Source organism: Lissotriton vulgaris, chromosome 9 (assembly GCF_964263255.1).
Source record: "Lissotriton vulgaris chromosome 9, aLisVul1.2, whole genome shotgun sequence".
Classification (NCBI taxonomy): domain Eukaryota; kingdom Metazoa; phylum Chordata; class Amphibia; order Caudata; family Salamandridae; genus Lissotriton; species Lissotriton vulgaris.
This window is the reverse complement of record NC_141697.1, coordinates 626,844,215-626,861,885: the sequence shown is the minus strand read 5'-3', so window position 1 is coordinate 626,861,885 and position 17,671 is coordinate 626,844,215. Positions and strand designations below refer to the sequence as shown.

At 42.0% G+C, this 17,671-nt stretch overlaps 1 protein-coding gene across 1 annotated transcript in view; it reads right to left on the bottom strand.

The window, feature by feature from the left end:
• The window catches only part of LOC147691986 (cytochrome P450 2C16-like), a 307,127-nt gene that overhangs the window by 86,953 nt on the left and 202,503 nt on the right, over positions 1 to 17,671 (bottom strand). Inside the window, exon 6 of the mRNA XM_086938279.1 lies at positions 6,276 to 6,417. Within this exon, the coding sequence (XP_086794405.1) occupies positions 6,276 to 6,417 (142 nt within the window). The remainder of the gene's footprint in view (positions 1 to 6,275; positions 6,418 to 17,671) is intronic.

Sequence of the window (17,671 nt, the reverse complement as noted above, 5' to 3'; positions counted from 1 at the left end):
TCTTACTTCTCGGCACAGGTAGCACTAAGTATAGGTGAAACCCCGCCAAAACCAGTGTGCACTGTTGAGGACGTATAATTTTATTGGTAATCCAAAAATAAATATTCCCTTTCTTTATGGGTGAAATGTAAGTCAATTGAATTGAAAGTGCTTTTCAAAATAGGCAAAATGTACCTAAAATGTAACTTTTAGCACACGGTTAAGGATTGTTGATGAGTCCTTCTATAAAAATGAATGGTGCACAAACGCACATAAACTCTTATATGTATTCTTTCTTATGCTTATCTGCCTCTGAGACAGCCATTAAGAGAGTCATGCTTTTAGCTGCCCTGCTGGAAGGTTTAATTTATTTGCTGCCGAGCCAGCAGATAAAAGCCCAATGAACACAATGGACCATTCTAGGGAGATTAAGGCTTCTCCTGCTGAATGAAGGGATGAGGTAGTAATCCCCATAGCTGTTAGCAACATCACATTGTCAAGTAGCTTGCTGGATGTTTCTTGATGGGGCAAAGGGAGGTAAGGCAGAACCCCGGCTCTAGTCATCACAGGTTTTTTTTTGTATGTGTGTGAAAAAAACATGCCTGGGAGGGAGAAGCGTGGCTCAGGGAAAAGATATGGTGGAATTTTGGAAGTGGATGCCATTTTGAATTCTCAGAGTACTGTCTTGCACAACCAATGGGCTGAACTCTAGTAGTGCTAGTATGCCATCACATGATTGGGTGGGCAACCTTTATGTTCAACAAGCGTTGACCCCAATTAAAAACCTGCTCTGGGAAGAAAAGCTGTTAAGAAGAGGAATAGAAGGAGGGAGACAGACCATTGCTGCTAATGAACTCCTGTCTGGGAGGTGGAGGATGCCTAGATGTTTGTGCACTTGCTGGGAACCCTACATTGAGAGGGTCGATTAGGACCCATGTGGTCTGGTTCTGATGCATGTACCCACACCCAAGGGGAGAGAGAGGACTTTAGAGAGCAAGTATCAGAATAATTTTGATCTCTCTACTCTCAAATTAATATAGACAATCAAAGTGACCAGATTTTATTATAAAGAAAAACTTTTCTTTATCTTCTAAAGTCATGTATGTGCCTCTTCCGGAATACGGTAATTCATTTTCTTTTATCAATTAGAGAGAAACTTTTTTTTTTAAAGTAGGCAATTTCTCCACCACACTAGATGGCTTTCTTCACCAGCACTAATAGGTACTCATCCACAGGTCTTTATTGGGACCTGGTATTTTTTTCGATGTTTATTGGATTGTAAGATTTAAAATTGTATTAAAAGTGGGATGTCAACTGGAATGTCATTGAAGCTGAACCCTATTGTATGCATACTTAATATAAAGTTAAGAAAATGGATTGTATGGCATTTATTAGGATACCTCCCTCGCCTCTTAAATGGTCAAAATGTTTTAGGATACAGATGCATCACTGACCTTTCACTAGGACAGGGCTTCGATCAAAAGGTACAAATATTTTTCCTTTACAATAAGAGCTGGTCAGTCTTGATTGTTCTTACTGACCTGTTATGGGTGCTCCTGGACTGGGCACTTTAGTCTTCGGATGGAAACACAGATGCACAAGTGAATGAAAGCCATGTTTTGTAAAGTGCAGGTAAGGATAGTGATTTGCCATGAAGGAACTTTCGGTGATGATGCTAGGAAGACCCCAGCTTAAGAGACTACCAGAGATGGATAAGAGGACATGTTCGGGCCCTGGTGGAAAAGCTGCTACGAAGGAGGAGTGAACAGCAACACTACAGGCTGTAGAAAGGCACGAAGGACCGTTACTGAAACTTGTGGTGGTCAGGAAAACTCAGAGGCATATCACTGGAGACTGGAGCATGCCAAAGGAAACATAGACCAGGCACTCCCTTGTAAACTGGCTCAACTTGGAAAGAGTTATCTAAAAACATCTAGGTACCTGTATATTGCTAGTTCTGGTCCTGCAGCAAGTGCCCTGCAGCCGTAATCACCTGTCCCCATCAAGAGATCCTAAACCGGATCAGAGGTCTTCCCCCTGCCCTGCCCCCACCTCCCCCCTGGAGGAGCATAGGTAAAGATTGGAGGTCAAGGGGAATTAGGAGCACAACTATACTATGTTTCAGTCAATGCCCTTGAATGAGGAGTGTGGGGGCAACAACCACTGTTACCAATTCCACCTTGGAAGGCCATTGGCTTTCACTTATTTGCCTTTTGAGGCAAAGTTCCTTCAGGCACATGGAGTGCATCCAAAATTAATTCCCTGCTCCTGCACCCAAGAGCGGTAGGCAGCCTCTTCAGTACCATGTGCAGAGTTCTGGGTGGTGATAGTCCTCTGGGCTGAGGAAACTCAACTACATCTTTAGAGAGATGGGTGTGGGTGATGCACAGATGGACAGGAGTTGTAGCATCAGCAGCCAAAAGAAACTGTTTTCCTTTTGAGCATATCAGCAATTAAATAAACAGTAGAGTATAGTTTCACAGCTGAGGTGGAGGAGCATCAAGGCACGCAAGATAAGATCACCTTAGGACAAGCGAGCATTCCTTAAGCTATTAGGGCTAACAGAAATTGGCAATGGTTGTGTTGTACTGGCCCAGACAGTCATGGATAACCCAAGGCATTTGAGTTTGTTCTGGAGGACCCCTCAAGTCAAGGAAAGCTACAATAGAGCCCTCAAATCAGTGAGAAAAGTTTCACACTACCTTTCCAAGATAGTGCAATTAGTCATCCCAGGAGAATGGGGGATTGATTTTCCATATGCCTTATGGGCCATGCTTGTGTATTATCCTGGGCTTGTTGGACTTCTTGTGTTTTTGGATTCTGAGTGGTTGTTCTGAATATGGGTAAACCAATGAATATGCATTTCTACTGAAATATTTGTTGTATTGAATTGTTTATTTTTCATTGCTTCTTGAAATATTAAGGTCTATAGAGGTTGATGTTTGTAGTCAAGGACAAATGATATGATTTTTGTGTGAAGCCTATGGGCTTCTGGTATAACATGCTGCATAAATTATCATTAACTCTTATCATTGATTATATGGGTGTATTGTGATTTTAGGAGTTACGGTTTTGTCTGCATATGTTTGAGCAGCCAAATGTGCCTCTGCACTATGGTGTCTATTGTGAGTTTAGAGGTTAGTTACCATAAGGACGTTTTACTAGGGTATAGTTTTGAACCTCATATATTTAGCAAGATCCATTTAAAAGGGGTATCAATTGTTTTTTCTATCTGCCATTACGTAAATATTTGATATTTTTTGTAGTATTTGGAGACTTGCCAGTGAAAACCACTTACTAGACAATTGATTATTGAGTGCTTATTGTGTTGTGTAGTTCTGAGCTTCTAATCCACAGAACCTCCTCTGCTTTATTAGTGCCAAGTATCACAAAGGGTTCTCGGTACTCATTTTTTGGGTCTGCAGCTAACTGCCCACTGGACATCAGAGGCAAAAAACCTCAGTTGAAACAACTGGACCAAAAAAGTGTCCCATTGACCTGAGACCTACCAGCCTAAATTTGTCAAAATGAAATCTGACCTTATAGGCCCACTCAGGAGTTAGATACATCATGTTTCAATGAAAGCAGGCACCTGTATGGATCTACCTTCCAGTATGTTTTTGAGTTTTATATAGCGTAAACTAGACCCGAGGATATCAGGTATCAGAGCACTTTACATGAGCACCAGTTTCATTACAGATGGACACATTCATTTTTGTTATGCACAGGGAGATTAGGTGATTTGCCCAGAATCACAGGATGCCGAGACTCTAACCCGGTCCCCCAGTTTCGACGTCGTAAAGACAAAACTAGTACAAACACTTTTAAAATACATAGCCAGGTTTGGTCAGAGGGATAATAATAATATTAATCCACATTTGTAAAGCACGAACAATCACCTGTAAGGGTCTCTAGGCGCTGGGGGCCGTCGGGAAGATTAAGCAAGTTATTACCTGAAAGTCACATGGTGCTGGGCTAATCTGCCACCGGCACCGGGGATCGAACCGTGATCCCCAGATTCCGGAGTCAGTCGCCCTGGCCGCGGCGCCACACCTCGTCCTCACCATCTTTTGGGGTGTGGGAAAAACAGAGTGCAATACTTCAGAATACAGATTTAGATCTGCAGTTGGAATGGGCAGAACAGAAACACATGTCATTTTTTATTTCCCAACAGTGTTTACATTACTTAGAATTTATTTATATCCAGCGCAAAACTCAAAACAACTTAACCCGAAATGTCACTGGTTGTCATCTATAGAAGGAAGACATAAATGTTCTTTCTAGTCAAAATATCACTAGATTCCCTAAGTGTGTTTTAGGTATATTTTCTACTAAAAGCATATGTGACTGTGACTTGACAGAAAAAGATTACTAACCGTCTTTTAAGCAGGATTATATTTAATAATTTTGAAATAAAATAAACTCACTCTATTTGACTTTTTTATTGTTCAGTGGTTTAGAAGATACATTATTATTTTCTACGTTTAAAAGAAGACTCTTATGGCTGACTTTCAAGCTCCGATGAATAAATAATTCTTTGTTTCATCTCTGCAAGTATAACATAGAAATATCCTTGCAATTTAGATTTGGTCCAAAAGGGAAAATACCAATCTATGGGAGGCATCCCAAGAAATGTGTAAAGAATGCATGTAGTTGCTTCTATGACATTGAACTTTGCTAGGACAGAGTCCTAGGGTCAGATGTACCACCGTGGAAATAGTGCCTCGCGAATTGTGAGTTTTTTGCAACTGGCAATTTGCGAGGCGCTATTTCCAATGTACAACAGAGTATTTCATACTGTTAGCGATCCTCAAAGGGGTCCCAATTTGAGAGGCTCATGAATATTAATGAGCCTCTCGCAATTTGCGACCTCATTGGGAATGGCAGACCCTCCCAGGTATGGTGGCCTGCTGGGCTCAGCAGACCACCATGTCTGAGACTGCTATTAAATAAAGCAGTTTTTTGTAATGCATCCCGTTTTCGTTAAAGGAAAATGGGCTGCAATTCAAAAAAAATAAACGTTTTCCGTTAATTTTTAAGGGCAGGTAGTGGCCCCTCTGAACACTGCCTTCCCTTAAAAATTGTTTTCCCCTGCATTTGTCAAGAGGAAGGGGTGCCCTGTGGACCGCTTCTCTTTTGCGAGTGCATTACCACCCTTTTAAAGAGGGTAGTAATTTGCAAGTGTTTTGAGCCCGCAATTGCAGACGTAAAACATTCTTACACGGGATTGGGCACTCTGTCAGGAAGGGAACGCCCCTTCCTAATAGCAAGTCGTAAAACCCTATTTTGTGAGTCGGAAAAATTGCGACTCGCAAATTAGGGCTTGTACATTCCCCATGCTGTTTTTGCATTTCAAACGGGCTCGCAAACCCGTTTGCGCATGCAAAAATGGTCGAACATCTGGCCACTAATTTCTTTCCAAAAATGCCTAGTTCTACTGATAACATCGGATTAAAATGTATTAATTAACTAATGTACTAGTTTTTCTAAACATATAAAGATGTCACAGTGCTCGGATACTTGCATTGTACCAGGAAACAGTTACTATTTCTATTATTATTCTATTATTAGTCTGACAATACTGTATTGCTTGACAACTTAAACTCCACGCCGTCATGCAACCGCCGCTCTGCTCACGCGGCACTAATTCCTTGCATTAATGAGCGGGTGGGGTCATGACGGCATTACGGCACCACACCGTCATGAGCTCACGCCACCCGTGACTCATGATGGTGTGGAGCCATCATGAGCACCGAAACGCCGCGCTCAAATCCCAACCCAGCCCCCCCCCCCCCCGCAGCGGAATTCGGTCCGCAGCGAAGGGGTTAAGGCTTGATTTACAGTTTGTTGGACGGGTTAACGTAAAGGAAATTCGTATTAACTTGGTGAAATTCCTGGTCATTTGTTTAAACCTTAGATTAATCAAAAGCAAAAAGCAGGGTCTCTGCTCTGAGCTAAGCCTGCAAGTCTTTATGATAGGGTCAAGGGTGCTTTTTCATTGTGTGCTAGACCACAGGTTGATGACATCACACCAATCTTTGATTTTAAATTGGACATAGTGCGAATTTGAGACAGTCTTTTTGAAAAAACTTCAATTTTTCCAATGAACTACAAATGAGAACTTGTTTTACACTGGCCATAAGTGCCATTTTTTCTTTATGGTGAGTTGGCAACTTAAATGGCGAGCTCTCTAAGAAATGTGCTTTCTTTTTTTGTAAATGAGATTTTTATTAAATACCCTGTCCTTCATCCTAATATACTGGTTTTTCTCGGCCCTGTTAATTAGGTTGTTTTACCTTCCACTTCTGGATTCTTCAGGAATATCATGAGCCCATATCTGAGGGTGGTGCTGACTGTTTCAGTTCCTGCAGCAAAAAGGTTCAATGCAGTCGACACCAAGTTCTTCATGGAATATTCACTGGCCGGGTTCTGTGTTTCCTAATGAAAAAGCACAATGTTCACAAGAATATGAAGATTCTTTGATGGCTGCCGATGAACATGTTCTTATTTTTAATGGATGCCTTTTGTGATGTGTATTCTTAGCCATATACAGACAAATTTACCAATAAGACAGCCTGGGAGTACTTATGTTTATTTCTCTGCACTAAAAAGTATTTAGCCCAATCAAGGAGCAAAGAAACACAAATGGTTACTTAGGCACACTAAGAAGACAGCCTTTTTAAAGTTTATGGGCCATATGTACGACGAAGTGGTGGAGCGTGTCGATAGCCTCCTGGGCTTAACGACACGCTCCGCCACTTCGGAAACGCAAGGCTGCACCATATTTACTAGAATGTGGTGCAGCCTTTCCTTCTGCGATGGCGCTAAATTTAAAAACTTAGTGCCAATGCAGGCACCCTTGCACCAGAGTGCAAGGATGTCTGTGTGGAGTGGAGGATTGGTTATGTTTATGAAGGTATCCCTTCCTGCACATAAACAATCCTAAAATGCCATTTTGTAACTTTCATGTGTGCTGCTTCATGCAGCACACATCAAAGTTACAAAATGGCATTTTTTAAAAGGTTTGTTTATGTACAGGAAGAGGCAGCACACAGGGAAAAAAGCAAAAACGAGGAGAAAAAATGCATTTCTCCTCGTTTTGCCACCTTAAGACCAGGTATTTCCTGGTCTTAATTTTGGCGCTGCCTCCTATGTACGCCACCCTTGTACATAGGGGGCAGTGTCAAATACAATAGGTGTTGCGGTGGAACACCCACCACAACACCCACTGCACGTCCCTTTCATGGTAAACATAGCGTGAAAAGGTGCCTTATGTAAAAGGCAGCGTTAAGACATGTTAAGTGGCTTAACGCTGCCTTGTACATAAGGAAAGGAACCTATCTCCACGGGAACATCACAAAAAGTGATGTTCCGATGGTGATAGGGGTTTGTACACATGCATCTATGTGTGCAGACACATGCTACTATCTAGGTATTGCCCCCAATTACAAGTCATGTGGAAAACAATTATTGCATGATTTTAGGCGTTGATATCACTCTATCTGATTGCACGTCTTTCTGCGTGCTGAAATATCAGTCGTTAAAATCGCCTGCGGAAAAAGTATTCAAAAAGAATGGCAACTATTTTCACATTAGAAATAAGCGTCAAATTTTGCCTCCAGCCCAGAGTAGGTACAATATAAGGTTGATTAGTAAAAAAGAAGTGAAATGCATTGCTAGACCTACAACCCTTAGGGTCGTCTTCCTCCAACTTTTTCCTGCTTACCTCCACTTTTTGCTGTATCTTTTTGCTGGCCTTAGAACTCTGAACACTTTACCGCTGCTAACCAGTGCTGAAGTGCATATGCTTCTCCGCTAAACATGGTGACATTGGTGTAGACCTGATTTGCACATTTAATATACCTGTAAGTCCCTTGTAAAGTGATATACCATATATCCAGGGCCTTTAATCTAAACACTACTAATGCCTCTGGAGCACTGGTTGTGCCGCCCACAGAAGTAGCCTTTCAAACCTGTTGCAGGCCTGCCATTGCAGGGTCTGTTGGTGCAGTTTTTTCCACTTTGACTTGGCATTTAAAACCACTTAAATACACAAATAAGTGATTGTGGGTCTAAGAAAAACTGTTGAATTGAGCCTGACTATCAAAGGAATATAGCAAAAGAAGAAAGAAAGAAAAAACAATCAAATACCACAGGATATCTCCACAGTTGTAAAGGTACCCATCAGTTTTCGATCGTTTCCGCCCTGTTCATCATTTGGGACTCGTCACACCGAGGAGAGCAATCCTGCAACCACTTGGTGTTGATAATAGTGGTTGCCCTAGTGTGTCATTTGGTGTAAGGCTGTTAACCGTGAAAACTGATTAAACGCAGTGCATATAAATAATAATAATAATGGTGTGATAATAGTGAAGGGATATAAAATTGGAGAAATGGGAGAGAAAAAACTTTATTACGTATCTCCTATGTTTCCAATGCTAAAAAGTGTGCTAAGATATAGTAGAAAAACAAATATCTACTATTAATGATCTAATAAGGTCAACATGTTTTTGCAGACTTTGGACCCGCCCAGGTGCCCTGCTGCATTCTTCAGGACCACATCTTGCTACTGCTTGTGCCCCCCAGTGAAAGAAAAAATGGAGGTGTTTTAAAATGCAATATTTGCAAAATCAATCAATCAATCAGTGACACTTATAAAGCGCGCTACATACCCGTGGGGTCTCAAGGCGCTGGGGGGGGGGGGAGCCGCTACTGCTCGAACAGCCAGGTCTTCAGCTTCTTCCTGAAGGAGAGGTGGTCTTGGGTCAGGCGCAGGTCGGTCGGGAGGGAGTTCCAGGTCTTGGCGGCCAGGTGGGAGAAGGACCTTCCTCCTGTAGTCGCTCTTCGGATGCGGGGGACGGCGGCGAGGGCGTGGTTGGCTGATCGGAGGTGGCGTTTGGGAGCGTAGAAGTTGACTCGGCTGTTGAGGTAGCTCGGGCCTTGGTCGTGTAGGGCTTTGTGTGCGTGGGTGAGGAGGCGGAAGGTGATTCTTTTGTTGACGGGGAGCCAGTGAAGGTCTCGCAGATGTCCGGAGATGTGGCTGGTTCGTGGGATGTCGAGGATGAGTCTGGCTGAGGCGTTCTGGATCCGCTGGAGTCTCTTCTGGAGCTTGGCGGTGGTCCCGGCGTAGAGGGCGTTGCCGTAGTCCAGTCGGCTGGTGACGAGGGCCTGGGTGACGGTCTTCCTGGTCTCGGTGGGGATCCACCAGAAGATCTTCCGTAGCATGCGTAGGATGTTGAAGCATGCCGAGGAGACGTTGTTGACTTGTTGAAGGTTGAAGGTTTTTTACATTACGTTACTGCAAGCGAATCGATTGTCCCTTGACTGGTTCAAGTCCTCCTTGCTAAAATACAAAAATAACAGACAGACAGGCACAACACAACATTTAGAAAAGATCAGTTAGAGGCTCAAGAACACATTTGTTGTTTAGAGCATAGTATTTGGTATGTAAACTACATATCCCTGTCGATGTACTTTATTTTACAATACCGATTTCTATATCGGACAGCCCCGGCTTACCTTAGAGGTAGGAGGTACACTCTACGCCTCACCAGACTACGGCTCAGGTCCCTTGGACCCCCTCTCTAAAATGGTTGTGTTATATTATTAAATTTAAAACCACTTGCCAAGCCTTTAACTCTCCTTTTACTACAATTAGGTGACGCCTAAGGTAGGCCCTAGGTGGCCCTAAGGGGGTTCACCAACAGAATATCGACCAACAAAATATTCTGACCAAAATATCGATGACAAAAATATTGTCATCATATCTGTATATCGGTAAGTATATTAAAAAATATTGAGGTCATTATTATCGTTGTACTAAATATAATTTTTAAAAATATATAAAAAGAAATTAATAAATATTAAATAATGTAAATACAAACTGAGATTTTCAAACTAAAATATTAATAATACATATACTTCCACAGCTATTACAAATCAACTCAATAAAAAAAAAGTTAAACACACCTATCTAATAATTAATATATGTTTACATATATGTACTATGGGGTCATCCGCCAACTTTTTTCTAAATAAACATACATTTCAATGTATATACTATTTCCACTATAATTTATTTAAAACTACGCAAACAATAATAATAAATATATTAAAGAAATTTACAATTCCCACTTCACGTAACGCAAAAAATTAAAGAACTTGCTACAATTTACAAATATCCCTTCAATAAATACAATACTAGTAAACATATTTAATTACTGATAGGTTTTATGTACTATAACCCTTTCAGCCACTACAAAAGAAAGAAAACTGTTCCTGTACAAAAGGATCAAATTTAATAATCCCACTCCATTCAAAACAAGATTCGGGAGAGTGTTGGATTGTAAAGGAGTAAAATTTACTATTACAACTTCGCTAAGTACAACAGTAGGGAAAATGTTGGCTAGTGGAGGGGTGACATTTACTATTCCCACTCCTGCCAGTACAACAGTAGAGAAAGTGTTGGATTGTGGAAGAATAATATGTACTATTCCTACTCCAATATGTACAACAGTAGGGAAAGTGTTGGATAGTGGAGGGGTTACATTTACTAATCCCACTCCAGTCAGTATAACAGTAGGAAAAGTGTTGGATAGCGGAGAGGCAAAATTTACTATTTCCAGTCCAATATGTGCAACTGTAGGGAAGGTGTTGGATTGCAACGAGGAAAATGTACTATTCCCACTCCAGTAAAATACAACTGTAGGGAAAGTGTTTGATAGTGGAGGGGTAAAATAAATGGGAAAGAGTTGCATTGTGATAGAATAAAATTGACTATTCCCACTCCAATAAGTACAAACAAAGGAAAAGTGTTGGATAGCAGAGGGGTAACATTTACTATTCCCACTCCAATTAGTACAACAAAAAAATGACAAAAAACCCTAAACAAAATAAATTACTTAAAAAACAAATTAAAATAAGAAAATATAAATATATTGAAAAATATACAAATGTATTTAATAAAAAAATGTAACACAAGTATATACAATTATTATTAAAAATAAATGTAAACATGAATTTTCATACAAGGAAACTTTTGAATGTAAAAAAATATTTTTTAACAAAAAAATTATTATTACATACATTTAATTTACTTACTTTCTACCGTATAACCTCACAAAACTCTCAACCTACACCAAAAAATTATCTTTTTATAAAAAAATATTTACACTAATAATATAAATATTTAACAACAAACCAATTATCATTTATTAAATATTATGTATAAATTAGTTATAATTAATGTACTTCCCAAAATATACCCTCACAAAACACATAACACACTCATAAAATTGATCAAAAAGTTTCACACACTTAACATAATTATCACATTTGTAATTAATATTAACTAAAAAAATATTTAATTACTTACAATTAATTTACTTCCCACTCCATACCCCTTCAAAACCCACATTCCACATATACAATCTATGACAAATAATTGAAAAACGCAATGAACATAAATGAATTATCAATTAAACATATATTCATTAACAAATTAACATAAATTCATTACAATTAAATAACTTCACACCCTATACCCCTGCAAACCCCACTTCCCGCACCTAAAAAATGTAATTAAACAATTAAATCTAATTATTAATTAATTAATTGTAATCTTAATTAAAAATATATGACTTCTTACCTTTTACCCCATAACACCTCAACCCACAACCAGAAAACATTAATACAAGAATTAACATGATTACTATTAATTAATTACTTCATAATGATTTGCAAAACATTATTATTAATAAATCACTTCCGGTCCTTTAACCCTATATTCCCCTTTAATCCCACAACCTGCACCCAAAAAAATAAGAATTACACAATTAACAAATTTCATTTTCAATGAATTAATTCATTATAATCAACAATTAATTATTAATTACCTGCAAATAAATTACTTGCCACCCTTCACCCCTATAAACCTCACAACTCGCACATAAAACATATTAAAATAAATATATATAATGGCACAATTAACATAATTATATATCAATAAAATAAATAATTGAAAAAATTTAAAACAATGGGTGTCACAGAGAACTTATCTGCATTCTGATAGCTTTCCCGGACAGGAAGGGGGCAAGGGAGCTGACACATCTGAACAGGCTGTATCCTGTCCCCATACAAAGGACTGGTTGCCTTTCCACAGATAGCCTGGCAGGCAAGGCTGGGATAAAAGAGGACCTGTGTACTTCAAGGAGCTGCTTTGAAGTTACCTCCACTTTAAAGGCACATTTGAGTATAAGTATTGCGGTGATGACCCGACCAAGACAGTACAATACTGGACATGTGAAGAACTCTACCAGGAGTGTGAACTGCTATGCTACACGGATTGTCACTCAGGTTGACTGACTGTTCTAAAGAACTGCTTCACTGCTTTGCTGAGCTGCCCTGCTGCCTGCTGATCTCTGCCCTGCTGAAGAAGAGGACTGGACTAATCACACTTAACTTCAGAGTGACTCCAAGGAGTTGCTGGCTTTCCTCCTGTTTCTGAAGCCGTATGCCAATAAAGACTTCTTACAACTCTGCTGGTGCTGCTGGACTCTTCCACCTGTGAGTCCTACCCTTGCCTGATGTGCCCCCTCCAGCCCTGCACCTCAGAAGTTGGTTTTAGTAGCTTTTCCTAGATCAATGCAGCAGAGGATTTGCGCCGATCAGAACCGACGCATCCCCCCATCAATGCCAACACAGCGGCTACTCAATGTTCTTGACTCTACAGCCAGCACGATTTGATGACGACGGACAGTGCCGCTCGATGATGACATACTGTTTGTCAATAACGCTTCTATTGACAGCGCAGATCGACCCCGATACTCCCCTCCATCCAATGGTGTGGGGACAAGGCAGCACCTCCTCGATGCCAAGCCTCGAGTCCTCGACATGGATGCTTTACTCTATACAAGGTAGTTTGTCCGCGGAGCCTGTCTGAGTCCTGTAGCTGGTCTGCCTTCCATTGCAGTCAGCCTGAACTTTGAATTTACCCCAGTATAGTACGACCACTTTAAAAATGCATTATTCTGGTTCACTTATTAGATTTGTGTTGCTATCATCTTTATTTATTCAGAAAAAATCTCTATATTTCTAAACCTATGTGGAGTCTTTTTGTGGTGTTTTCATTGTGTTACTGTGTGAGTGCGTTGCACTTGACCAATTGCTTCTTATGCCTGCTTGCTCTGTGACAAGCTACCAGAGGGTGAACACAGGATAATTTAAAGTGTGTATCTAACTTATCCTGACTAGAGTGGTGATTCGTGCTTGAATAGGGGGCATACTTCTGCCAACCACAACCCTAATTTCTAACATGCATAATCACAGCAATCAAATTTGAACCATATTACAGAGAACAAGAAAAAAGTTAGCAAAATGTGTAATTTCGTCTATAGTAAAAAACATAAAAGTAACAGTACACAGCCACAAACAAACAAACAAATACACACAGGTGATTCCAACTAGCCAATATCGCGATCCAGCTAAGGCGCCTGCCAAGATATGAGGAACGGGCGCAATAGCGGAACTACGAGTCCCAGAAGGCTCAGGTCAAGGAGGAGTCATTAAAGGTCGGGAACGCGCACCTCAGCGTGTGCGTAAATTCGTATCATTCTCCCGGGAACGACATTGGAGATTCGAAGGAAGCTGCCACAGCCGGTTTTCTGGTGGAACCCTGAGAATGTACCGGAGCGAGGATCCGCTCTTTCTGACCCCCATGTTTTTTTGCCGTCAGGTAGGGAGAGAGGAGTAAAACTCTGTCTCTCGAACTCTTACCTACGGACTGTTGACTTTTCAAGGGAGTGTCCGTGAAGCTAACGGATTTCTCGACCTTGCTCTACACTGTCATTAGAAAAATAGAGGGCGGAAATTAACTGCTGTGCTAATTGAAATTTGCCGTTGACTACTGCCGGTGAGGTAGTGGGCGTCATTGTTTCCCCACTCGTAGCAGAGGGTGGTCGGGGAAAGGCATTGTTGGTAACTTCAGAGGAAGCATGTTGATCCCCCGGTGAGGAGGAGCGCTACAACTGGGTGTGTATGGCGGCGGTGGTTACACCGTGGAAGCCTATGGTACATTTATATAGTGACTTCCAGCATAGCACATTCTAAACGTATATTCACCATTGACTATAGGGGAAGGGTATTTGCTTAACGAGGACTTCTGATGAAGTAATCAGAATTCTCCAGGTGCAGGATAAGATCCGTTGATCTACAGTGGATATTTGGTTATGTTTGTTTTGTGTTTGGCAGAGGATCTGCATTGAAGGTATCTATTCCCTTAGTGAGACCTAAATGAGTGTAGCATTTGGGGTGGGGAGTGAAAGTGCTAATATTGTTTGCTTGTGTCTTTCAGATCCTTTGTCCCTGCTGACCCTTCCCCGACCTTTATCCCCTGCCTGATCGGTCCTGAACTCAGTGATTATTCATGTTGAGTTCGGATCTGTCTGGAAGTGGAACCCTTATAGCATCATCCGAACCCTGAGGAGCAAGAGGAGCATAACAGAATTACACACCCAAGAAATTATCGCTCCTCCTAGTCGGGTGGTGACTATAATGGCAACGAATGATGAGGTATTGTTAGTCCTGGAAGCCTTACAACAGGAGTTAGCGCCGTCTAGATTAGAGACGGCGGCCCTAGGAGAAAGATTTGATAGAACAGCCCGTAATCCTTTTGATGTTAGTTCAGCAGCATTGCCCCCTATACAGGTCTCAGTCGCACCACCCAAACCTTTAGCCACTCCAGAGAGGTACACGGGGGATCCACACAAAGTGCAAGTGTTTTCTTACACAAATCTTAATGCATTTTTCATGTCGCCCGTCTTCATTCCCCACTAATCATTCACGGGTAGCTTTTGCTATTTCATACCTTAGTGGGGATGCGGCTAATTGGGCTGTACCATTAGTCTGCAACAATGACCCAGTCCTATCAGACTGGGATGCATTTAGAAAGGCATTTGAGGGTGTGTTTGATAGAAGAACGACCTCCTTTAGTGCAGACAAGGAGCTGTTATCACTGCGACAGGGGAGGGGTAATTTCGTTACGTATCTCACCAACTTTAATAGATTGGTAGCTGAAGCAGCCTGGCCCGAGGAAAAACGCATGTCATTGTTTTATCAGGGGCTAAATAGTGAGCTCAAGGACGTGATAGCCAGAATCGATCCCCAACCCCGCACGTGCACGGATTTGGTTAACCTCTCTTTGCGACTGGATGGGAGCATTCACGACAGAGGTACCGATAGCAGATTTAAAAAAGAGAATACACCTAGTGATGCGGGAAACGATCCTATGGAACTAGGGGCGGTAAAGGCTCCGTTATCTCGCACAGAAAGAGAAAACAGGCGCACACAGGGGCTGTGCATGTACTGTGGGAAGAGGGGCCACTATGTGCGTGAATGTCCTTCCAAGCCTTAGCCACAGAAGCCCATATAGTATTACAAGGAAGCATGGTGGTGGGTTCTCAGGTTCACAAGGTTTTGGCTATGTTGGACTCAGGAGCAACCGGCAATTTCATAGATAACGGCTTAGTCAAGTTGCTAGCGGTCGGGGTCGTAGTCAGGGAGGTACCTGAAGAAGTGGTGGCGGTAGACGGAAAGCAGCTAAAATCTGGCCTGATAACCTCACAAACTGAGATATTGAGATTGACACTGCAGGGAAAGGGGAAACATCATGAGGAAGACATAGTGCTTAACATCATAGACGCCCCACAGTACGAATTAATCTTGGGTATGCCTTGGTTTTGTAAACATACCCCTGAAGTAAACTGGGCAGATAGAAAGGTTAATTTTACATCCGAGATTTGTATGACACAGTGTTTGAGAGGAGGAGAGTCCATAGCAGCAGCGTTGGCTGCATCCTGGTGTGTGGCAACAGTAGTAGAACAAGAGGTACAACTTCCCGACGAATACCATAAGTTTGCGGAAGTGTTTAGCAAGACAAAGGCTGTGGTCCTTCCCCCACATAGGAGGCATGACTGTAGAATAGACTTGATTGACAACAGTGTGCTTCCTTCTTGCCGTGTTTATGCCTTGTCCGAGCCCGAAACAAGGCATCTCAGAGTGTATCTAGATGAATATATCAAGCTGGGGTTTATTCGACCTTCCATGTCACCAGCGGCATCCCCTTTGTTTTTTATATCAAAAGCTAATGGAGATTTGAGGGCTTGCTGTGATTATAGATCGCTAAATAAGAACACGGTTAGAAATAGATACCCGCTGCCACTCATTAATGTGTTGTTAGATCAGGGACGCGAAGCGATGATCTCCACCAGATTAGACCTAAGAGGAGCATACCACTTGGTGAGAGTAAGACACGGAGACGAGTGGAAAACCGCCTTTAAGACCAGGTATGGGTTATATGAGTATCTGGTAATGCCGTTCGGGCTGTGCAATGCCCCGGCGGCAATCCAGTACTTCCTAAACAAGGTACTAGCAGAGCTGATAGACGTCTCCGTTATAGTGTATCTGGATGATATACTGATTTATTCCAGCAGGACACAAGACCACTATCTTCATGTGTGTGAGGTATTGAAAAGGCTCCAACAACAGGCTCTTTTTTGCAAGTTAAGCAAGTGTGAGGTTGGGGTAACTGAAGTAGAGTTCCTAGGAGTAAACCTAAGTCCTGCAGGGTTATGTATGACTGGGCGCAAGGTGAAAGCGGTGTTAGACTGTCCTAATCCTAAGAATATTCGTGAGGTACAGAGTTTCCTGGGGTTTGCAAACTTTTACAGGAGGTTCATCATTCCCATCACCAGATTGCTGAGGAAAGGAACCGTGTTCCTTTGGGACTCTGAGGCAGAGAGAGCTTTTGGAGTATTGAAGAAAGCTTTCACGTCGGCTCCAATTCTTAGACATCCGAATTTGGAGGCTCCGTTCATAGTGGAGGCGGATGCCTCGGATACCGCCATAGGGGCTGTTCTGTCTCAAAGGGACAAGGACACTGGTCGGCTCCACCCAGTGGCATACCTGTCGAAGAAGCTGGACTCCGCAGAGAGTAACTACACAATCGCAGAAAAAGAGCTCCTTTCCATCAAAAAGGCCTTCCAAGAATGGAGACCGTACCTGCTGGGAGCCCGTCACCAAGTTACGGTGTACTCAGATCACCGGAATTTCCAGTACATGCAATCAGCCAGACATCTCACCCAGAGGCAGATGAGGTGGACTCTTTTCTTTGCGGAATATGACTTCCACATTACGTATCGGCCAGGAGTGGACAATCGCAAGGCAGACGCCTTGTCACGACAGGAAAGCTCAGGCAACCCAGAAATACATGCTCCTATGGCCATCATTCCTAAGGAAAAGGTGATCTGCATCGCGAGAGAGGAGGAGTTCCTCGATGAGATACGTCAGAATCGTTCTCATGAACAATGGAAAAGATGGAAAAAAGGAGAAGAAGGAACGTTACTAAGGGAAGGACTACCGTTCTATAAGAACAAGTTGTATCTGCCTACCAAGAGGTTTCAAAAGAAGGCTTTTCAATGGTGTCACCAGTTTCCATTAGCGGGGCATCCGGGAATATCAAAGACTACGGAACTGCTGCAAAGACACTTCTGGTGGGAATCTATGACGGCGATGGCCAAGAAATGGGTATCGGAATGCGAGATGTGTGCCAGAGGTAAATCGGATCACACAAAGGCCAGAGGAAAACTCATGCCGATGCTCACACCTCCTTATCCTTGGCACACCATCAGTCTGGACT